Source organism: Plectropomus leopardus, chromosome 12, assembly GCF_008729295.1.
Source record: "Plectropomus leopardus isolate mb chromosome 12, YSFRI_Pleo_2.0, whole genome shotgun sequence".
In the NCBI taxonomy this organism is placed as follows: Eukaryota; Metazoa; Chordata; class Actinopteri; order Perciformes; family Serranidae; genus Plectropomus; species Plectropomus leopardus.
In genome coordinates this window covers 641,820-662,896 of record NC_056474.1, presented here as the reverse complement: position 1 = coordinate 662,896, position 21,077 = coordinate 641,820, and the positions used below count along the sequence as shown (strand labels likewise).

The following is a 21,077-nucleotide window of genomic DNA, read 5'->3' as shown; positions in this document are numbered from 1 at the left end:
GCCGCTGCAACCGTCCTTTCTGCACAAAAACAATACCCGCAACGATTAAAGCGCACGAAACGGACTCAGTCTGTAATGTTAGTGCCCACTTTCCAGCACCGGGGAACCGAGAATTTCAATTTTGCACCGAATTACGCACCAAACATGTCGAATAGGAGGCGCTTCGATTGATGTCACGGTTTGATTGATTGATGTTCGTGTGGTCGAGTCAAGCCGCGGCTCCGCGCTCCCGCCCACCGGAGCGACGAGGGAATACACGGTGAGAGAGGCGAAATGTCGACGATGCGCACTCCGATAGTGGATTAAAGCTGCTTAAGGTGCCTTACGAGCGTCAATCACAGAAAATAAAGCTGAAAGAGAGTAAAGGTGCAGCCTGATGGTCGGCCGCCCCTCCCCTCCCGAACCATCTGTGTTTGCGCACATGACGCTTTTTTTTTCTTTTTGTGGTACATAACAGACCATAAATTCATGCGCCAAGGTCGATGCACGATCAATCACACGTATTCTCGGTGTGAATGTGCAGAAAGCGGCCGTGCGGGAGTGTTTTTTGGGGGGTGAGCGGGAGCAGTCTCAGTGCCGGTGGCCTCATTTCCTCCATTGTTAGAGAAAAGCCCCCGCCGCGGAGGAGGGAGGAGAGGCAGTGCGACATAACATGACATGCGATGACACAAAGTGCGAGAAAAACATCATTCTGTGCTCGTGAGCCGACACGCATTCCGCTGAAACACGAGGGCAAACACGGAGGGTCGCTTACCGGGGTTTGCACACTTTTATCTCAACATGAGGAGGACAAAGCGGCGCAACAGCGGCCGCCATTGCGCGCTCTGGATGGGGGGATGGGAGCAGAGTGCGGTCCGGTAACGGGCAGCCCACATTCACATTCTGCTCTGATGACGCACTCGGCCGCTCGGGGCGACTCCGATTGGTCCGTTAAGTGGAATAAACACGGCTTTGGCGCACAGCGAGCGCTGATTGGTCGACGCGCACGTCCGTCAATTCAAACTGGGCTCCGGCGGCGCGCTAAAAACTGCGGCTCCGGATTCGGATCCGGACTGTGTGGCGCATTATTGTAGAGCAGTGACACCCAATGTACGGCTCGCGGGCCAAATCTGGTTCCCAGCTATTTATTGACAATAAAAATAAAGTGATGGACTCTGTGAACAGTTTTTGTCCTTTTAGTCTCCATAAGGTGTCAGAGACATGAAACAGCATCAACATAGAGCTTGTTGATCAAAAAAAAGAGCCAGAGGAGGATCCCCCACACCCCCAACAGAGGACACAGATAAGACCCTAATGTCCTAAAATTTGAGAAATAAGCTCAGAAAACAGAAAACACCAGAAATATCTTCAAATCCTTTAGATGTCCTAAAATTCAGGAAATGTCCAAAAATCCTGTATGTGCCTTAAAATCCTCGAAACATTCTTAGATTCCATAAATGTCTAAAATCCAAGTAATGTCCTAAAATACAAGAAATGCCCTAGAATAAAAGGAACATGCTAAAATCCAAGAACAGTCTTAAAATCTCAAAATTGTCCTAAAATTTCAGAATTATCCAAAAAGCAAGACATGTCTTAAACTCCCAGAAACACGCTGAAATCAGAAATGTCCTGAATTCGAGATATGTGCTAAAACCAGAGAAATGTCCTAAAATGCAAGAAATGTTAAAAATCCTAAAAACTTGTAAGAAACTTATAAATGTGTTAAAATCCTTGACATTTCCTAAAATCCTAGAAATGTAGTAGAATCCAAGAATCTGAGAAATGTCCTAAATCGGAGAAATATCCTAAAATTCCAGAAACGTTTATAAAAATCCCAGAGATGCTCTGAAATCTGAGAAATGTCCTAAAGTGTTGTATTTACTGATGTATTTATATCATATACCAAAATGTCCTCAAAAAAGACACAAAATGACTACAAAGAGACACAAAACAGCTGAAAGAAGATGAAATTGTGTCAGAGACCCAAATGTCTTCAAAAAGGCACAAAACAACTAAAGCTACACAAAATGACCCAAAGAAGACACTCAAATGTCCTAAATAAGACACAACTTTATGTCAAAGAAGCCCAAAATGTCCTTAAAAAGACACACAATTAGGTTACCACAAAGACACAAAATGATGTCAAAGAGATCCAAATGTCCTAAAAAATATATGAAACTACAAGGAGACGCAAAATAATGTCAGAGACTGAAATGTCCTCAAAAAGACACAAAAAAATGTCACAGAGACACAAAATGACTGCTGCGTGTCCTGTTGTTGGAGACGTGGTGGGGCCCCTTGCATATCTGTTTCCTGTGGCCCATTGTCACGTAAGTTTTTACCTGTTAAAGAACTTATTTGCAGGTTACCTGGCGGGCTAACCGGCAGCTGACCGCTCACACAAAGAAACAAACCAAAAAAAGGCTTGAAATATTTTGATTTATATGTAATGAATATACAATACATGAAAGTTCAGCTTTTTAAATGAAATTAGTAGGAATAATTACCTTTTCCAACATATTCTGTGTTTTTTAGATGCACCTGTGAAACAAGAACTTTGTCCCGGAGCCTCACAGAGTCTTAGGAGCTGTGAGACGTTCTGAGTTACAGGCTGCTCACTTCTTTCTGTGGAAAAAAAGAGAAAAAAAAAGTCTGACACAGATCCATCAGCTGGTCTGAGAGTCTGGATGTAAGCTGGGCGGAGCAGTGAGCTGCCCCGGGGCCCCCAGACCCAGAGGGCCCCCCTAAAGCCCCAAGTCACTGTGTGTCAGTTGCTTGTACATAATTTGATTAACTGCAGTTTTGTTTAGGAATTTTCACCCCTGAAGTACAATATCAGCGGAGACAGGTCCGGGATCACTACTTAATCTTGTGGCCCCGTCCTGCAGAGGGGCCCTGTGTCAAAACATAGCTTTAAGACCACAGTTATTTCAGAGATAATTGGGGCCAAAAACTAAATTTGTGCCCCTTAACAGGTTAATGTGGCCATGCTGGGCGGCGTTTGGTACTTCGGTGCCAGAGCCGGCTTTTCATTGGTGGAGAAAATATTTAAATATCAGCTGCCAAAATACTTTCTGTCAACACTGATGTTTATAAACCAGGGACACCCAACCTGCTTTGACTGAGGGACACTTTCGCAAAATGACAGGAGGCCAGGGGCCAGTCGCAGCAGCCCCATGTATGTTTTTAGGATTTCAGGACATTTCCAGGATTTTAGGACATTTCCAGGATTTTAGGACATTCCTAGGATTTTAGGACAATTCTAGGATTGGATGACATTTTTAGAATTTAAAGCAGTTTTTAGGAGTCTAACATGTTTTTAGGAGTTCAGGGCGATTCGAGGATTTTAGAATTTACTAGGATTTTAGGACATTTCTTGGCCTTTAGGACAGCACTAGGACTTAAGGACATTTCGATAATTTTAGGATGTTTCTATGATTTTGGGACATTTCTGGGATTTTTTTTGACATTTTTAGAATTTCAGGGCCTTTCAAGGATTTTATGACTTTTTAGGATTTCAGGACATTCGAAGGCCTTTAGGACATTTCTAGGACTTAAGAACATTTCTAGGATTTTAGGACATTCCTTAGATTTTAGGATGTTTTGAGGAATTCAGGAAGGTTGTAGGATTTTAGGACATTTCTATGATTTTAGGACATATTTATGATTTTAAGGTAATTTCTAGGATTTTATGACATTTCTAGGATTTTAGGACATCAGTGTCTCAGCTGTGTCCTCTGTAGGGGTGTGGGGGATCCTCCTCTGGCTCTTTTTTTGATCAACAAGCTCTATAATGATGCTGTTTTATGTCTCTGACACCTTATGGAGACTAAAAGGACAAAAACTATTCACAGTGTTAATCACTTCATTTCTGTTGTGAGTTAGAAAACGGAGGGGGGGCCACTCAGCACCGTATCAGGGGCCAGATTTGGTCAGCGGGCTGTAGGTTGAGTATCACCGCCTTTTAATGTTAGTAGATAGAGTGCGCAAACTTAAATAGCGTTTGGCAAGACTTTATGCAGATTTCCAGGCATGACGCTCAAAGAGGTTTGAGTCTCATGACCCCGACTTTCACCAATTGTCCTCACACAGGACAGACAGGAGGACAAACAGAAGGACATATCGACAGAATCACACAATCTGTCATTAGTCCTTTTTACACAAAGATGGCGCTACAGAGTCCCTACAAAGTCCCCTTTTTACGCCTCCTTTGCATTTTAACACAGCACCAAACAATGGTGACATCATGTCGCTGCAGTGTGTGATTTTAGACAGCATGCCAGCATCCAGGAAACAAAAGAGGTGTGGCACGGACCCCAGGGGGTGCGGCAGGATTCAAAGTCAGTTTTTATGTTGGCCAAACACTGTAATGACACCATCACATGATGCCCAAAAACGACTTTTCCTACTGACTTACATGGTTAAAGAGATGTCTGTAAATCAGTGGATACAGTTTTTAACAACCACAATCTCAAAATGATTGATTTCACTGTCAGGTTTAATCCATTCAGTCGAATAACATCTCGTCCTCTGTTCAGAGGGTCAGGAGCTGGTCCTTGCTATTTATGGCCACTGTTCTTCTTTTTTTAATTAGCTGCTAACTGTGGTTAGCTGCTTTTAAAATTTCCTGCAGTGGGCCGCGTGCACAACACGCCGCCGAAATGTCACACTAGCGTCGTCCAGCAGACTGTCCCTTTTTACACAGATGTCACTTTGGATCAGGAATTTGATTTAAACTCCTGTCTCTACTTGTTTACTGATGTGCCTGATTTTAAAATAAATAGAAAAAGCACAGTACTAATCACTACAACCTTTTGCAAGGAAAGCATACATTTTCTTTGAAAAAATGAATCTTCTCCAGTCTTTAAAATTGTACTTAGACTAAATATATAGTGTGTGTGTATATATATGTACTGTATATATATATATAACAATACATATACATAATATTTATTAATTTACATGACATTTTAATTTTTTTACTTTCTTGTTTTTGTTTGTGTGTTGTTTTTTTTAATGTGATTGTGAGTTTAGTTGGGAGTATTGGGGTGGAGGGTAGGAATGGGAGGATACGATGGTACTCAGTGTACTGTTATATCTGCATGATTGCCGGCTGGTGTTCCTGATTATTTCACACTCTTCTGAAATAAAAAGCTGAGGAAATAAAAAAAAAACGAAAACAAACTTGTGCTGTAATGTGTAATGGTGAGACAGAGATGTTAACGTCGGATGTTTTGGTGTTTGAGCATTCAGGCACTTTTCGGGGGAGTTGCAACAAGGAAGACCATAATAAAGATGTTGTTGAACTGAGATTAAAATGCTACAATCACATTTTATTTCAACATTAAATCAAACATCGCATATTTACGTATTTTACTGATTTTTCATGTTGTTATGCTTTGGTGTTTTTTTTGGTTACGTAAATTTTGCTTTAAATCAATAAATGCTCAATTACTTGATCTGAAAATAACTATTACTCACTGAAGAGATGATCCATTAGACGACAGTGACTGCAGCGAGGTCAATGAAAACACCTGAAAGTCAGAAACAGAGGAGTCAGAATCATCATAAACCTCATTTTGCTCGACCTCAGAAACGCAGGTGCGTTTGAATATTAAAGCACTTCAGCTCAGTGTTGAGTTCATGAATGAGGAGTGTTTAAACTGGAGTTTAAATATTTGGAGCCTGAGCGCTGACACTAATCCAGGTTCAGAGTTAATCCAGGCTGCTGCAGCTCAGCCCGGAGGGAAGACGTTTGGTCTGCATGACTAGACGGCGCTCAGACGAGAGAAGAGACACTTTAAGTTGTCCCGTTCTGTCCCATTGACTGATGTCCAGCTCCTCTCATCACAGCTGAGAGCTCACTGAAGGGAAACCAGTGAGAGAAAACAGACAAAGGAGAGAAAAAGAAGCAGCTGATGAAGTGCTCGAAGAGTCTGAGGAGCCGTGTTACTCCCACATGTTTGAACGTGCTGCAGCGACACAAAAATCACGACCTCATATGGGGACAATAGGCTTCCTTTTAACAGTCATAGTGTGTAATAAAGTATAAAACTGTTTATTTCCATAAAATATTTATAATAAAGTCCAAATGTCCTACAACAAGCACTTCCTAATGAACAAGGCTTGATAATGTTGTTAAAATTGGTCAAACATGTACTCCATATTAAATTACAAATGTTATTAAACAGAAATAAACAAATTTTAACCAGAACATTTTGTCCACTTTTGTGTTAGAATATGATGAATTTTTCAGAGCTAATATTGGCACAAAGTAAAAACAAATACTAAAAAATAACCTTCACTGGTCCAAAGTTTTCTTTGTCATAAGTCAGAGGCAGTCAGGAAAATTTAGAAACAGCGAGCAAATTTTTGAACAAATCTATAATGGAAATCCGCCAACAGTCTCATCTCCTTATGTGATGTGGACACTGTCCCAAGTGATGTGCAACTTGGATTTTTAATACACACAAAAAAGTGATTGACTGGGAAATGAGCTAAGACCCCTCATGTCCTAAAATCTTAAGAACAATCTAAAATCTGAGAAATTTTCTAAAATGATAGAAACATCCTCAAGTGCAGAAATGTCCTAAAAATTACAGAATCGGCCAAAAATCCCAGAGATGGCCCAAAATCCTGGAAATTTCCTAAAATCATAGAAACGCCCTAAAATCCTACAAACGTCCCAAAATCGCAGAAATGCCCTAAAATCCTTCAAACGTCCTAAAATTGTAGAAACATCTTAAAATCCCAGATATGTCCTAAAATTCTAGAAACATGTATGGGGCTGCTGCCACCGGCCCCTGGCGTCCCCCGATCAAAGCAGGTTTAGTTTTCCTGTTTTACAGAACGAGTAAAACTGACTGACCGACTCTGACATCAGTGTTGGACATCAGTGTTGGACATCAGTGTTGGACCTCAGTGACGTTTTTGCGTCTGAATGCGATCAGATCACGGCGTGGTGGGGGCTCATTCATGAACGCGGCGGCACCATCACATGAGCCGTAAACGCACTTTTAAACGTGTCCCTGTGACAGAGACAAATGTTGTCTTCTTCAACTTGTTGTCCTCTTTAATAACAAGCAGCCAATGAGACTCTTCCTCTGTCTGTCTCTTCCTTCACAGGGTCACATGACTCTGCCGTCCCTCTCGCTCGCCCACGGCTTGATTTCACTGTTGATTCACATCACCTCTCTCTCTCTCTCTTTATCGATTAGCCCGACAAGGACATTATGGCTGATGTATGACATTACATGGAGGAGACAGGATGGAGGGCGGAGGACAGAGACATTGCTGATTAGCACCTCGAGGTGTCTCTGTGTGACGTTCCCTTTAGGCCAAATACGTCGTGCTGCTTTCACAGTCGTTCTTCAGAGGTCACTCCTTTGAATCCTGGCGTTTTCTCAAATCACTTAACTTTTGAATTTCCCTTATTCTATGTCAAGACTCAGTCATGCCAGCAATCTTAAAACGAAAAAAATCCATTCGCACAGTAAATATGCACATTTCTATTCAGAATAAAGTACTGACCATTAACCCTTTAAAACCTGGAGCAACAGTTTTCCTGTGCTGCATTTTGAACCATTTCACAAGAATTTAAACCTTTAACATTTGTGAAAACTGATTTGACTTAGCCATTAAAACACGGCTAAAAAGGCATGGACTCCTTCAACAAGTTCATGTTGGGACAAAATGTGTCTTCATGCTCGTAAGACAAAGAGTTAAGGAGAGCTAATACAGCTGATTTCTCTTTTCAGGACATCCTGTAAATTAGGGATACTCAACTTGTTTTGCCTGGGGGTCACTTGGAGCCAGGGGCCAGTCGCAGCAGCCCCTACATGTTTGTAGGATTTAAGGACTATTCGGGCACCCAGCACCCTATTGGGAGCCAGATTTGGCCCGAGGACGGTAAGTTTAGTATCTCTAGTGTAGACCATTTTTCAAGTTGACAATCGAGGTGTAATATATAATATTTACACGTCATTATGAGTCAGACTGGAGGAGCGCAGTGGTCTGTGGTACTCACAGCCGGCTGAATGTAATCCGGGAACAGGAGTTCAAACATGTAGGTAAACAAACAGGACTGTGGTTCCAGGAGGATTTCCTCTCTGAGTTACAGCTGGGGGATTCAGACGAGCTGCAGGAGACCTGAACTGTCAGCAAGAACAACAGATAAACTGTGTGAGTGTTAGCAGCGTTAAGACGAGCAGCCACGACTATAATGGTTATACATGTAACATATGTAATGTATGTGCTGCACCCAAGTCTCAGACTCAGACACACACACACACACACACACACTCAGTGTTTTTTAAGGCGCCGCTTTACGAGCCTGTAGCCCGAGGCTCCACATTTACTGCTGGAATTCTGTTTGAAAGAACAAGCTGAGACAGCGAGGGGCTCACAAACCCTGCTGCTCCTCCTCTAATACTACTACTGCTCCTTCAGCAGAGCTCCTCCTCCTCCTCTGACCTGCTCAGGACTCTTCTCCTGGAAAACACTCGGCTGTGTGCACAACCAGCTGCTGCCACCGTGCTGTTGTGCAAGGCACTGACTCTGCAGAGTCCTTGTAAAACCGCTCGACAGGTCTGTCAGCAAACACCACCGCTACAATTCACTCAGCTGCCGAAACAAATACTACCTCTACGACAAAGACTAGTGCTACAAGAATTCAGCAGTGAATGAAGAACCTGCAAGTCATACTTGAGTAAAAGTAAAGATTTCTTAGTAGTAATAATAATAATAATAATAATAATAATGAGAGAGAGAGACGAGACTTACTGCGGCTTACCTGGTTAAATACCAGTAAAATAAAATATATATGTGTGTGTGTGTGTGTGTGTGTGTGTGCATGTGAATACATTCAAATGATTTTAAAATACATAAAAAGCCTTTGTATATTTGAAATGTATATTTATATGAATATTAGCATTGGTGGATCTCAGTTTTTCATGTGTGGATTTACATTTCACACACACAGAGTTTGAGACAAACTTTCCATCAGCAGGCAGGTTTCTATTAACCCTCAAATTGCACAAGTTGAAACTGCAAATACAAAATAGGCCAAATGGAAACATATCAATTTAAATAGAAAAAACACAACTCCCGGTTATCGCAACCAAGTTTTTGCACTTACATGAGGTGGTATTTCAGGTGATTCGAGAAAGCCCTATTTTGCAAAACTGCAATGGAAACACTTTTTTCACTTTTATAGTGCATATGATGTGTAACACCAGGTGGCAGTAATGCAACTTTATGGATGCAAACCACTAATAATGCTAAAAGAAGAAGAAAAAGTACAACAAAGTCCCACAACAGCCTAAAAAACATGGCTCAGTATGTGTATACAGAGGAAGAGACCGACATCTTCGTCACTCTGACACGAAACAAAGAAATTAAGGAGATATTGGATCGGCTTTATTCAGTAGCTGCAATAGAAATAAACCTGCCAATGTTTTGGACATCCATCGCCATGGTCACATAACATGGCGAAAGAAGTCGCAGAACATCACTTAAGGGAAATGCATGTCATCTTGCAATTTTGTTCTATCGAAATTTCACAAATATTGCTTAAGTTTTGCACAAATCTGTAATAAAAACCCACCTAGTCTCAACAAAAATACATGTGTATCAATCAACTATTTTCAGGTAGCACGTATACTTGTTTACTGAAGATCTTTACTTCCCCAATATGGCGCCCACGCAGATGCATCATGGCCATGGATGTATTATAGAAGTCTGGATACAGCCATAGGGGCGGGGCCTCATTAATTCCTTTGAGAGCTGCTCATTATTGTATGAAGCAGAAAAAGCTCTTTTTTAGGTGCAGAATTGTGTCAAATACCTGGATCTACTGGCCCATAGAGCATGCGTGGTAGAGATAAACGAGAGCCGAGCACAGCCAAGTGTGCCCAAACAGGTAGCTTCCACTGTCAGCGCGACCAACTTCCAGATAAGCCCCTCGCTAGCTTGAATGGCAGTCTCCTTAGACTTAACTGTTATTGATGGTTTAAATCTAGAAAGTGATAGAAGACATTCCACGGGGTTTTGACGCTCACAAAAAATTACTCAGACATGTCTTTCCTGATGTATGCCAATGGGGAAAAGTCTTTCTGGGCCAGTGTGCGTCACGTGAGACTCGAACCATGTAATTCCACTTTTGGCCACAAATTTGCATCAACGCCTGGCACACTTCCTGGCAACAAACTCAGAGCAACAGCCAATGAGATATCTACGTTTCTAAAATCTGTGAGCTGTACACTATCTACAACAACTTTCAGGTCACAAACAAAAAGAAAAACAAAGCAAAATTGAGACTTAACATTTCCAATCACATACTTTAATTTCTGATTTTTGTTAATGAGCACATCAATGCAAATCAGATAAAGACTCATTTTTTATTGTCTTCCTATTTCTAAAAGTTAGTAGGGAAACTTTTTTTTCCTGATTTTGGTTTACTCATTTTAAAAAAAGAAATCTTTTTTTTTTATTTTTAAATAAAAATAATCTCAGCAAACCAAATACACACATATATACATACACACATGCACAGAATGTTGTTAGCCCTAAGAAGTTGACCACAACATGCGCACACAAAAGCACATACCACACACACACACACACACACACACACACACACACACACAAACAGACTAAAGCCTCCTGCAGACTGTGAGATTTTTGCAACCTTGATGGTTTGATGTGTGCAGGTTGTGCCATGATATCATCCACCGAATCGCAGGCTATGACCTACATCCATCCAGATCCATCCATCCATCCATCCATCCATCCATCCATCCATTTTCTTCCGCTTATCCAGAGTCGGGTCGCAGGGGCAGCAGCCTAAGCAGGGAAGCCCAGACTTCCCTCTCCCCGGCCACTTCGTCCAGCTCTTCCTGGGGGACCCAGAGTTGTTCCCAGGTCAGCAGGTCTATCCAGCGTGTCCTGGGTCTTTCCCGGGGCCTCCTACCAGTGGGACATGTCCTGAACTCCTCACCAGGTAGGTGTCTGGGAGGCATCTTAATTAGATACCCAAGCCACCTCATCTGTCTCTTCTCAACGCAGAGGAGCAGCAGCTCTACTCCGAGCCCCTCCCGGGTGACCAAGCTTCTCGGGAAAGGGAAGGGAAGCCCAGCCACCCTACGGAGGAAGCTCATTTCGGCCTCTTGTACCCGCGATCTTGTTCTTTCGATTACTATCCAAAGCTCATGACCATAGGTGAGGGTAGGAACGAAGATCAACTGGTAAATCCAGAGCTTTGCCTTTCGGCTCAGCTCCCTCTTCATCACGACAGATCGGTGCAGAGTCCGCATTACTGCAGACGCTGCACTGATCCACCTGTCAGTCTCTCGCTCCATCTTTCCCTCACTCGTAAACAAGACCCAGAAGTACTTACACTCCTCCACTTGGGGCAGGATCTCACAGGACTCCCTGAGGGACATGGTCGAATGCCTTCTCCAGGTCCACAAAGCACATGTAGACTGGTTGGGCAATCTCCCATGCACCCTCAAAGACCCTGCCAAGGGTCCAGAGCTGGTCCACAGTTCCATAACCGGGGCGAAAACCGCATTGCTCCTCCTAAATCCGGGGTTCGACTGTCCGGCGGACCCTCCTCTCTAGTACCCCTGAATAGACCTTACCAGAGAGGCTGAGAAGTGTGATCCCCCTGTAGTTGGAACACACCCTCTGGTCCCCCTTCTTAAAAAGAAGGACCACCACCCCAGTCTACCAGTCCAGAGGCACTGTCCCCAATGTCCACGCAATGTTGCAGAGTCGTTTCAACCATGACAGCCCCACAACATCAAGGGCCCTAAGGAACTCCATGCGGACCTCATCCACCCCCGGGGCCCTGCCACCGAGGAGCTTTTTGACCACCTCGGCAACCTCAGCCCCAGAGATGGAAGAGCCCACCCCTGAGTCCCCACGCCCTGCTTCCTCACCGGAAGGCGTGTCGTTGGGATTGAGGAGGTCTTCAAAGTATTCCTTCCACCGATCCACAACGTCCCGAGTCGAGGTCAGCAGCGCCCCGTCCCCACCATAGACAGTGTTGACAGAGCACTGCTTCCCCCTCCTGAGACCCCAGATGGTGGTCCAGAACCTCTTCGAAGCCGTCTGGAAGTCATTCTCCATGGCCTCACCGAACTCCTCCCACACCCAGATTTTCACCTCGATGACCGCCATAGCTGCACTCCGCATGGCCTACCAGTACCTGTCTGCTGCCTTTGGAGTCCCACAGGCCAAGAAGGCCCGACAGGACCCCTTCTTCAGCTTCAGCTTGACGGCATCCCTTACCGCCAGTGTCCACCAATGGGTTCCAGTGTTGCCGCCCCGACAGGCACCTCCCACCTTATGGCCACAGTACCAGTCAGCCACCTCAGCAATGGAGGCACGGAACATGGCCCACTCAGACACAATGTCCCCCGCCTCCCCCAGGACATGGTCCAAGTTCTCCCAGAGGTGGGAATTGGAGCTCCCTCTGACAGGAAACTCTGCCAGACATTCCCAGCAGACCCTCACAATGTGTTTGGGTCTGCCAGGTCTGACCGTCATCCTCCCCCACAATCGGAGCCAACTCACCACCAGGTGAGGAGCCCACCACAGGAGCCTCAGTACTTACCTGGCTAAGAGTCTGTTATAGGTGCTTTCGAGTTTCTTCCCCACCCAGCCTCTCAACACTCACTGCATTCACTGCAGCAGGTGCATTGGACTCTCTGTTGGAGGGTACAAACTCGATATTACCCAGGCTCTTCACACTCACTGTACTCACTGCAGCAAGTGCTTCAGGCTCTGAGGTGGATGGTACAAGCTCAATAGCATCAGAAGCCTTTGTGCTAATCTGACTTAGAGTCTGTTTTGGCTGTTTACGAGCCTCTTCCCCACCCCAGCTTTTAATACTCGCTGCTGTCACTGCAGCCAAGGTGTTAAGGAAATTGAAAGAAACCTCAGGGGTGGCAATTAAATGGATGTCCTCCCCTCCACGGACCGCTGGGTGAACGACAGTCATCCTACTTGTCTAAACGTCCACGCAACCAGTTCCACATCCTGACAAACCAGTTCCTCTTCCTGGGTCTTCTGTTGCTCTCTCTCTGGTTCCTGTTCAGGAGATCCTGGCAAATCTCCGTCCATTCGTTATCCTTACTTTCCAGGACTTTAGCTGCTTCTTCACGTTGGATCTTCATTTCCTGCTCAGTCAACCTCACGACAGACTCGAGCTGGGCAATCCTTGCTCTCTGGCTATTCATCTGCTTGACTTTGTCTTCCATGATTTTCTGAAGCTGGCTAACCTTGAGGCAAAGCACTTTGTCCTCTTTCGTGTTGAAAGGCCCTTTTTGAATAAAGAGGTCTTTTTGCGTATTTGAATGAGCTGAAACCCCACCAAGACTCTCCACACTAGCTGCACTCACTGCAGCAGTTCCTTCGGAGTCTGTGGTGAGGGGTACAAACTTGATATCACCCAGGATCTCCACACTTGCTGCACTCACTGCAGTAGGTGCATCGGACTCTGTGGTGGAAGGAACAAACTTCACACCATCAAGAGCCTTTGTGCTCACCTGACTATGAGTCTGTTTCAGCCATTTATGTCCCTCCTCCAACCTGGTACTGAGATCCATATTGATCGTAGTTGCAATATCCAATCTAGAAGAGAAGTTAAGCTGAGCCTCCTCTAACCGATGACGGAGGTCCTCGTTTTCCTGTGTCATTTGCGCATCCCTAAGACGATACTCCTCAACCTGCTCCAACTGACGACAGAGGTCCTCATTTTCCTGTGTCATTTGCGCAGCCTTAAGACAATACTCCTCAAGCTGCTCCAACTGACGACGGAGGTCCTCGTTTTCCTGTGTCATCTGCGGCTGCTTAAGACGATACTTCTCAAGCTTCTCCAGCTGACGACGGCAGTCCTTGTTTTCCTGTTTAATCTGCTCCTGCTTACGACGAAACTCCTCAAGCTGCACTTTACAGTCCCTGTTCATCTTTTGTGTAAGAGCGATGGTCCTGTCACGCTCTTTCAGTTTGTCTTCAGCCTCACACAGCTGTACTTTCAGAGTTGAGACTTTGTCTGCATAATCCCTGCCAAAGGACGGTATGGTGTCTTTACCTTGGAGCCGATTGAGGACTGCAGCCAGGGTCACAGCATTGCTTTTCAGATGGGGTCTATCTCTGTTGCTGCAATGTATCAGCTTCACCTTCGTGAGTTGTAGTCTTTTAATAACATCAACCTCCCACCTGTTAATATAGGCTTCCAATTGGCCATCCACAGGTCTTGGGTTTGCTAAGGCCATTTTTCGTTGTCCTGTTTGTGGTGTTCTCTGTGTTTTGCCTCAGTAAACAATAGCTGTGTCCCAATTCAGGGTCTGCATCCTTCGGAGGCTGCAGCCTACGCGGCCTTCGGAGGCGACTCCTTCGGAGGCACCTCCGAAGGCTGCATCAACCGTTGTTAATTGGGACAGTCTAGCCTTCGGAGGATTTCCTGGTTGCGTCACCAGATGTTCCCGCCCTTACCCCTACAACAATTTATTCCTGCTGTCGAGGCTCGCCAGAAAGAGAGAGGGGGAGAGGGGGGGAGGGAGAGAGAGAGAGAGAGAGGGGGGACACTAAAGCAAAGAAATTGTTTTATTTTTAAAATTTACTTTTTATTTAAATTTTGCTGGAGAAGGAGGACAAGTGCCTCTGTCCACGTCGGAAGCTATTTTTTCGCGCAGTAGAGCCTCCGTCAGCGGGCGGAGCTCTCCTCTGCTGCGGTTGGAGCTCTCCTCTGCTGTGGGCGGAGCTCTCCTCTGTCAGCGGGCGGAGCTCTCCTCTGCTGCGGGCGGAGCTCTCCTCTGCTGTGGGCGGAGCTCTCCTCTGCTGCGGGCAGCACAGCGGGGCTGCTAGGTGGCTACGTGTTAGCATTACTAACGTCACGTATTATGAATGAAATTATGAGATTTTAATGTCCCTCTAAGTTTAACATATCTGGCGTTTGATTTTCAAATGAGTAAAAACCCACATTAAGTTAAATCAACGCTCCGATCTCCGCTCTGTGCCGCCATTATTTTTGAAGATCGCGGGCACGCAAGGAATCTTGGGAAATGGAAGGCAGCGAAGGATAGTAGCGATGTGTCCTCCAAACAGAGGGAAAAGAAGGCCGCATTTGTGGGCTGCGAAAGGAGGAGCCTTCGAATTGTGATCAAATGGGACAGCCTTCGCGCAGCGCTGTGACGTAATTGGCCTTTGAATGCAGCCTGCCTGTCAGCTGTGGCACATCTACGGAAATGGTGGCTCGCCATTTTTTTTATTCGTCCTTCCACGTTTGACAGCATGAACAGACGGTAAAAACTGTGTGTTGATGATTATATTGACTCTGTGCCACCTTTTACTGCAGTTTAAAAGTCTCTCTCTGTCAGAGAGATGAGGAAATACAAAGACGTCTGTTTTACTCCAACTTTCCTGCTTCCCTTTCAAAATAAAAGCCCTAGAACAACGTCTCTGCGGGCAGATTCCCATCAGTTGCTGATACATCACATTTTGTTTTGAAACATTTACAGGTGCGTGTTGTCAGCAATGCAGGAGGTGCATGACTTCATAGATGACTGGAATTTGTGCTAATAAATGTGGAATTACAGAACTCACAGCAGCCGGCAGCGACGTTGCAACAACGCTGCATGTGTGAGCACCACAAACAGGAAACATGCTGCAGCTTGGTGTTTTATTATTTTTTTCAGGATTTCTTTAAAGGAAGGTTTTTGGGCCATTTTTAAAGAAAACATGTTTGCTGTTTTTTACTTTAAAATGATTTAAAATTTACTTCTTGGACTTCCTGTGAGACGAACACACAAAAAACCCTATAACCAAATCTGATCTGATCTGATCTGAAATGATGATATTTCATCAAAATCATGTTATGTTATGTTTAATTTAAAATCTGTCCAAAAACAAAGCATTTGCACAAACTAATCAGCAGCCCGACAAGAATGAAAAAAAGAGGTTTTTTTTCAACTTTTAACTTTAAAACATCTAAGTTTTGAAATTTAACAAATACTTCATGGCAGAGGGAGGGTTCATGCATTGTCCCCAAGTAACTCAGGAAGGCTCAATAACAGTCCCTAACCTTAACCATCATAACTACATACTTTACCCCAGACCAGGTCCAACTAGGACATTATCAGGATTTTCGGACATTTATCAGATTTTTGGAAATTTTCAGGGTTTTAGTGAATTTCTTTGATTTTAGGACATTTCTAGGATTTTAGGACATTATCAGGATTTTTAGTAAATTTCTTGGATTTCAGGAAGTTTCTAGGATTTTAGAATATTTCTGGGATCATTTTGTCAGTCTGGGAATCGAACCCATGACCATCCAGACCCAAGTTTGTTTCTGCAAACTTTAAAATAATTTGTATCTTCTGAAATAAAAAGCGTGTGTGTGTGTTTTGTGCAAAGCTGAGAAACAGAAATAGAAAGCTGCAGCAGGTGAGGTTTTTTTTTTTTACTGAGAATCAGCTGATGAGATGGGAACACACACACGCACACACACACACACACACACACATACACACACACACAGAGTCTGACATGACCCATTTCCCCTCCTATTAAAGCATTACTTGCCTTTGTGTCGGTGCATTAGCATGAAAACAGAGTCGGTGTGAGGACTTTCAGACGGCCTGCAGCTTCTCTCATAACAAAGGAGCTGTTGGGTCCAAACCCTCGCTGGGGGACTGCTGCTGCAGCTGATGGCGGCTGGGGGGGCTGGATTCAGGTGATTCCTCCAGGTGATCTTCTTGTCTTCTAAAGAACACAAAAAGAGGTTACACTGTTTAAAATTATTTTTAACACTCCTGTTTCAAAGTGGAAAATACAGGAAAACTTTTAAAAATCAATTTTGGAACATGAAACCACAAACATACGCGCACACAAATTTTCCTGGTTCTTGTAAGAATTGTTAAAAAATCAAATGTTGGTTTAAGATGTGAATGTAAATTTAAATGTAAATCTAAAGGGTCAATTTGACACTTAACAGCAGAGACCTGTCTGAAATGATCAGTAATAGTACTTAAGTCAAAAATATTGAAAAACAAAGGAATGTGGTGAAACAGATTTGGTGAAACGAGTGTACAACGTAAACTTTTTGAAAATGATTTTTAATGAAACTAGTGAATTCCTATCAGTAAATCATTATCTGTGAGGGGTGAAAAACATGATTACACTAATTATTAATAAAACTGATAATTTTTTTTTTTTTGTTGCTTATTTTCAGGTAAATTTCTTGTAACTTTTTCTTTTTTTGTTAATTTTTGGGCCATGTCATGCTGCCTTTCCATGTTTTTGGAAGAAAACATGCCAAGGCTCTAAAGGATTAAGCAGAAATGAACGAGAAAAAATATAATTTTCTTACAGTGCACATTATAAATGAAATAATCACAAAAACAAAATCAATTATCAAAACAATAATAATAATGATAATAATAATCTGCAAAAGACCTTAAACATGGACTGTCGGTCATCATTGAGGCTGTTTAAATGCCTTTTTTTCAGATCGTGTTTTTAATTGACTGTAAATGCTATTAACTGTATGAAAACATGTTTATTATTGCTTTTTTTTATTTCTAGTTGTTATACATTATAACTGTTTGTTCTTTTGACAGATTTGATGTATTTTAACTGGTTTGCATGTTTGTTATCCGTTTGATCTGACTTATTTTAGATTCGTTTATTGTCGTCTTTGTTCATGTTCTGCATCATTGAAGGTGAGTGTCTCCCAAAACTGATTTCCTGAGTCTTAAATAATGATTTGAATGAATGAATGAATGACTGAATGAATTTCCAGGTTTACATTATAATTTGAATAAGTCCTTTGTGGGCTTCTATACATTTACATGTAAAGGCCAGGGAAAGATTTGAAATGACCACAAAGAGAATCAAGAGAACCACAAACAAATGCAAAACTGCAGAGAGGCACAAATTAACTGCAAAGGGACACACAGTAACCAAAAAAAACAGAAATTAACTGAGAGAGACACAAATTTACTGAAAAAAGACACGCAAAATCACCAGAAAAGACACAAATTAATTGAGAGACACACATTTACTGAGAAAAATTCAAAAATGAACTGAGACAAATCAACTTAAAGAAAGATGCAACTTACTGCAAAGATTGACAAAATGACCAAAAAGACACAGTTAACTGAGAAAGTCAGAAAATACTCTGAAAGAGACACAAATTATTGCAGATACATAACATGACTGGAAAAAAGACACAAAATGTCCAAAAAAAGCCTCAAAATTCATTGAAAGAGACACAAAAAGACATTAGAAAATAACAAAAATAACTGCAGACACACAAAATGACAGAAAAGTGACACAAATTAACTGCAAAGACTCACAAAACAATCAAAAAGACACAAAATTTACTAAAAAAAAAACACATTAAAAACATACAAATTAATTGCAAAGACACATAAAATGACCAAAGACACAAAAATGAACTGAAAGACACACAAAATGACCTAAAAAAGAAAAAAATTACCTGCCAAGACACACACAATGACTGAAAAAATGCAAAATTAACTGAAAGAGAAACAAAATGACCTTAAAGAAAGAGAAACAAAATAAACTGTAGAAGACATCAAAATGACCTATAAAACCACAAAAAGATGGTTAATGAGTGAAGAAAACAAAAGAACAATCAAAAAGCATCACTCAGCTGAGGGGCCTCTTGCAGTCTGTGCCCCGGGGCCGGTGCCTGATAATCCGCCCCTGCCTACATGCGTCTTTCTGCACGCTGCTGTCCGCCTCATCAGACCGCCCAACTCCTCCAGCGTCTCCGTCTCAGTGAAACGGGTATAAACTGAGGGACATTTTGATGGCTCACCGAGTCATCAGTAACATCTGGTGGCAGCTGGAGGAACTACAAACCCAATACCCCCCCCCCCCCCCCCTCAGGATAAATCATTTACTTATTAATTTTCATCATAAGTCAACATTTTTATGTGTTCTGACTGAAATATTTACAGAATACTTTACAGTTACTAGTAAACTACTACAAGTAAATTATGTGGTCAGAAGTGGACAAGGATGAGAGAATAAAAAATATGAATTGGTATTTGATCCAAATGTAAAATCTCTTTTTCTCTTTTTTGCCTATTCTATATACTTTATGTAAACTGAGTATGAGGTTGAGCTGAGCTTATTGGTTTATTTTGGCGTATAAATGTGAGTTGTTGTAGCTGTCGTATGTGTGTATGGTTTTTATTTTGTCATTATGGGTCTTGTTTTGATGGTAAAGGTCTTTGTTAAGGGTCTTTGTCCTGTTTAATGTTTTTTTTTTTTTTTTTTTTTCTTAATTTGGTGAATTACATGTGATGAAAATCTAAATAAAATTTTACAAAAAATTTAACTTCAAATCCAAGTAAAGCAAATCCATTCATCACCAACATCAGTCCTAATCATAAAAATCAATTAATTTCCAGAATTTTAACCCCTTAAATGCCAGGTTTGTGAACCCAACAAACCCACAAAAAAATTATTATTTTCACCAGACTAAGTAGATTGTTTTTATTAACACTGATTTTCATACATTATTTTTGTGCAGTGTCAAATACTCAAACTAGGACATTTCTTGAATTTAAGGAATTTCTAAGATTTAAGGATGTAGGATTTTAGGACATTTATCACATTTGAGAACATTAACAGGATTTTATAAAATATTTTAGAACATTTTAAGGATTTAGGATATCGATCACATTTTAGGACATTTCTTGGATTTAAGGACATTTATCAGATCTAAGGACATTTGTAAGATTTAAGGATGTATCTAAGATTTTATAACATTTATCAGATTTTAGAACTTTTACTGGATTCTAGAACATTCATTGCATTTTAGGACATTTCTCTGATTAAAGTATATTTCTGGGAAGGAGGGAAGCGGCACCTCTGGCTCAGAGATTCACAGACTGACTGACAGGAAGCCAGGGGGCCACGGACAGGAGGCCAGGGGCCACGGATAGGAGGCCAGGGGATGTCTGACGCAGCGGCTGGCAGCGCGGATCTCGGACACAGCGGCAGGCAAAGCGGATCTCTGACAGCGCAGATCTCTGACACAGGGGCTGGCAGCGCAGCTCTCCGACAGTGCGGGTCTCTGACAGAGCGGGTCTCTGACACAGGGGCTGGCAGTGCAGATCTCCGGCAGAGTGACTGGCAGCACAGATCTCTGACAGCGCAGATCTCCCACACAGGCAGGCAGAAGGGGTCCGCGGCAGAACTGGTCTCCGACACAGCGACTGGCAGAGGCTGGCAATGCGGAACTCCAACAGCCCGGATCTCTGGCACAGGCTGACAGCGTGGATCTCTGACACACCGGCTCACTGCACAGATCTCTGACAGCACAGATCTCTGACACAGGCAGGCAGAAGGGATCCCCGGCAGCGTGGATTTCCAACACAGCTGCTGGTAGCGCGGATCTCTGACAGAGACTGGCAATGCAGAACTCCAACAGCCCGGATCTTTGGCACAGTCTGGCAGCGCGGATCTTGGACACAGCGGCTAACAGCGCGGATCTCCGGCACTGGCTGGCAGCGCGGATCTCAGACACAGCGGCTGGCAGCACGGATCTCAGACAGCGCAGATCTCAGACAGCGCAGATCTCTGCCACAGAGGCTGGCGCACGGATCTCCGACACAGCTTCTGTCCCTGGATCACCGAAAGTGCAGATCTCTGACACAGCAGCTGGTAGCGCAGATCTCGGACACAGCAGCTAGTAGCGCGGATCTCGGACACAGCAGCTGGCAGCGCAGATCTCTGACAGAGGCTGGCAGCACGGATCTCCAACAGCACGGATCTCCGGCACAGGCTGGCAGCGCGGATTTCTTCGACAGCAGCAGTGCAGATCTCAATCCCTGAATTAAAAATAATAATTACAAATGATGTCACACCAGAGGACAATTATAAGGACTGCACATATACACACAAACAGAATCAGACAGATGTCCCCAGCTGCAGCTCACAGCCCATTAGCCATGTTTAATTATTGATCTCTATAGAGTCTTGAAGCAGGCAGATGGACACACACACACACACACACACACACACACACACACACACACACACACACACACACACAC

At 43.2% G+C, this 21,077-nt stretch overlaps 1 protein-coding gene across 1 annotated transcript; it reads right to left on the bottom strand.

Moving 5' to 3' along the window:
• Positions 1–16,578: 16,578 nt before the first annotated feature.
• LOC121951160 lies at positions 16,579–20,967 on the bottom strand. Its single transcript, XM_042497403.1, has 4 exons — positions 20,961–20,967; positions 20,591–20,852; positions 19,889–20,485; positions 16,579–16,746 (listed from the first exon to the last, which is right to left on the bottom strand). The coding sequence occupies exons 1-4, from the start codon at positions 20,965–20,967 to the stop codon at positions 16,635–16,637; spliced, it is 978 nt and encodes a 325-aa protein (XP_042353337.1). The 3' UTR covers positions 16,579–16,634.
• Positions 20,968–21,077: the final 110 nt, after the last annotated feature.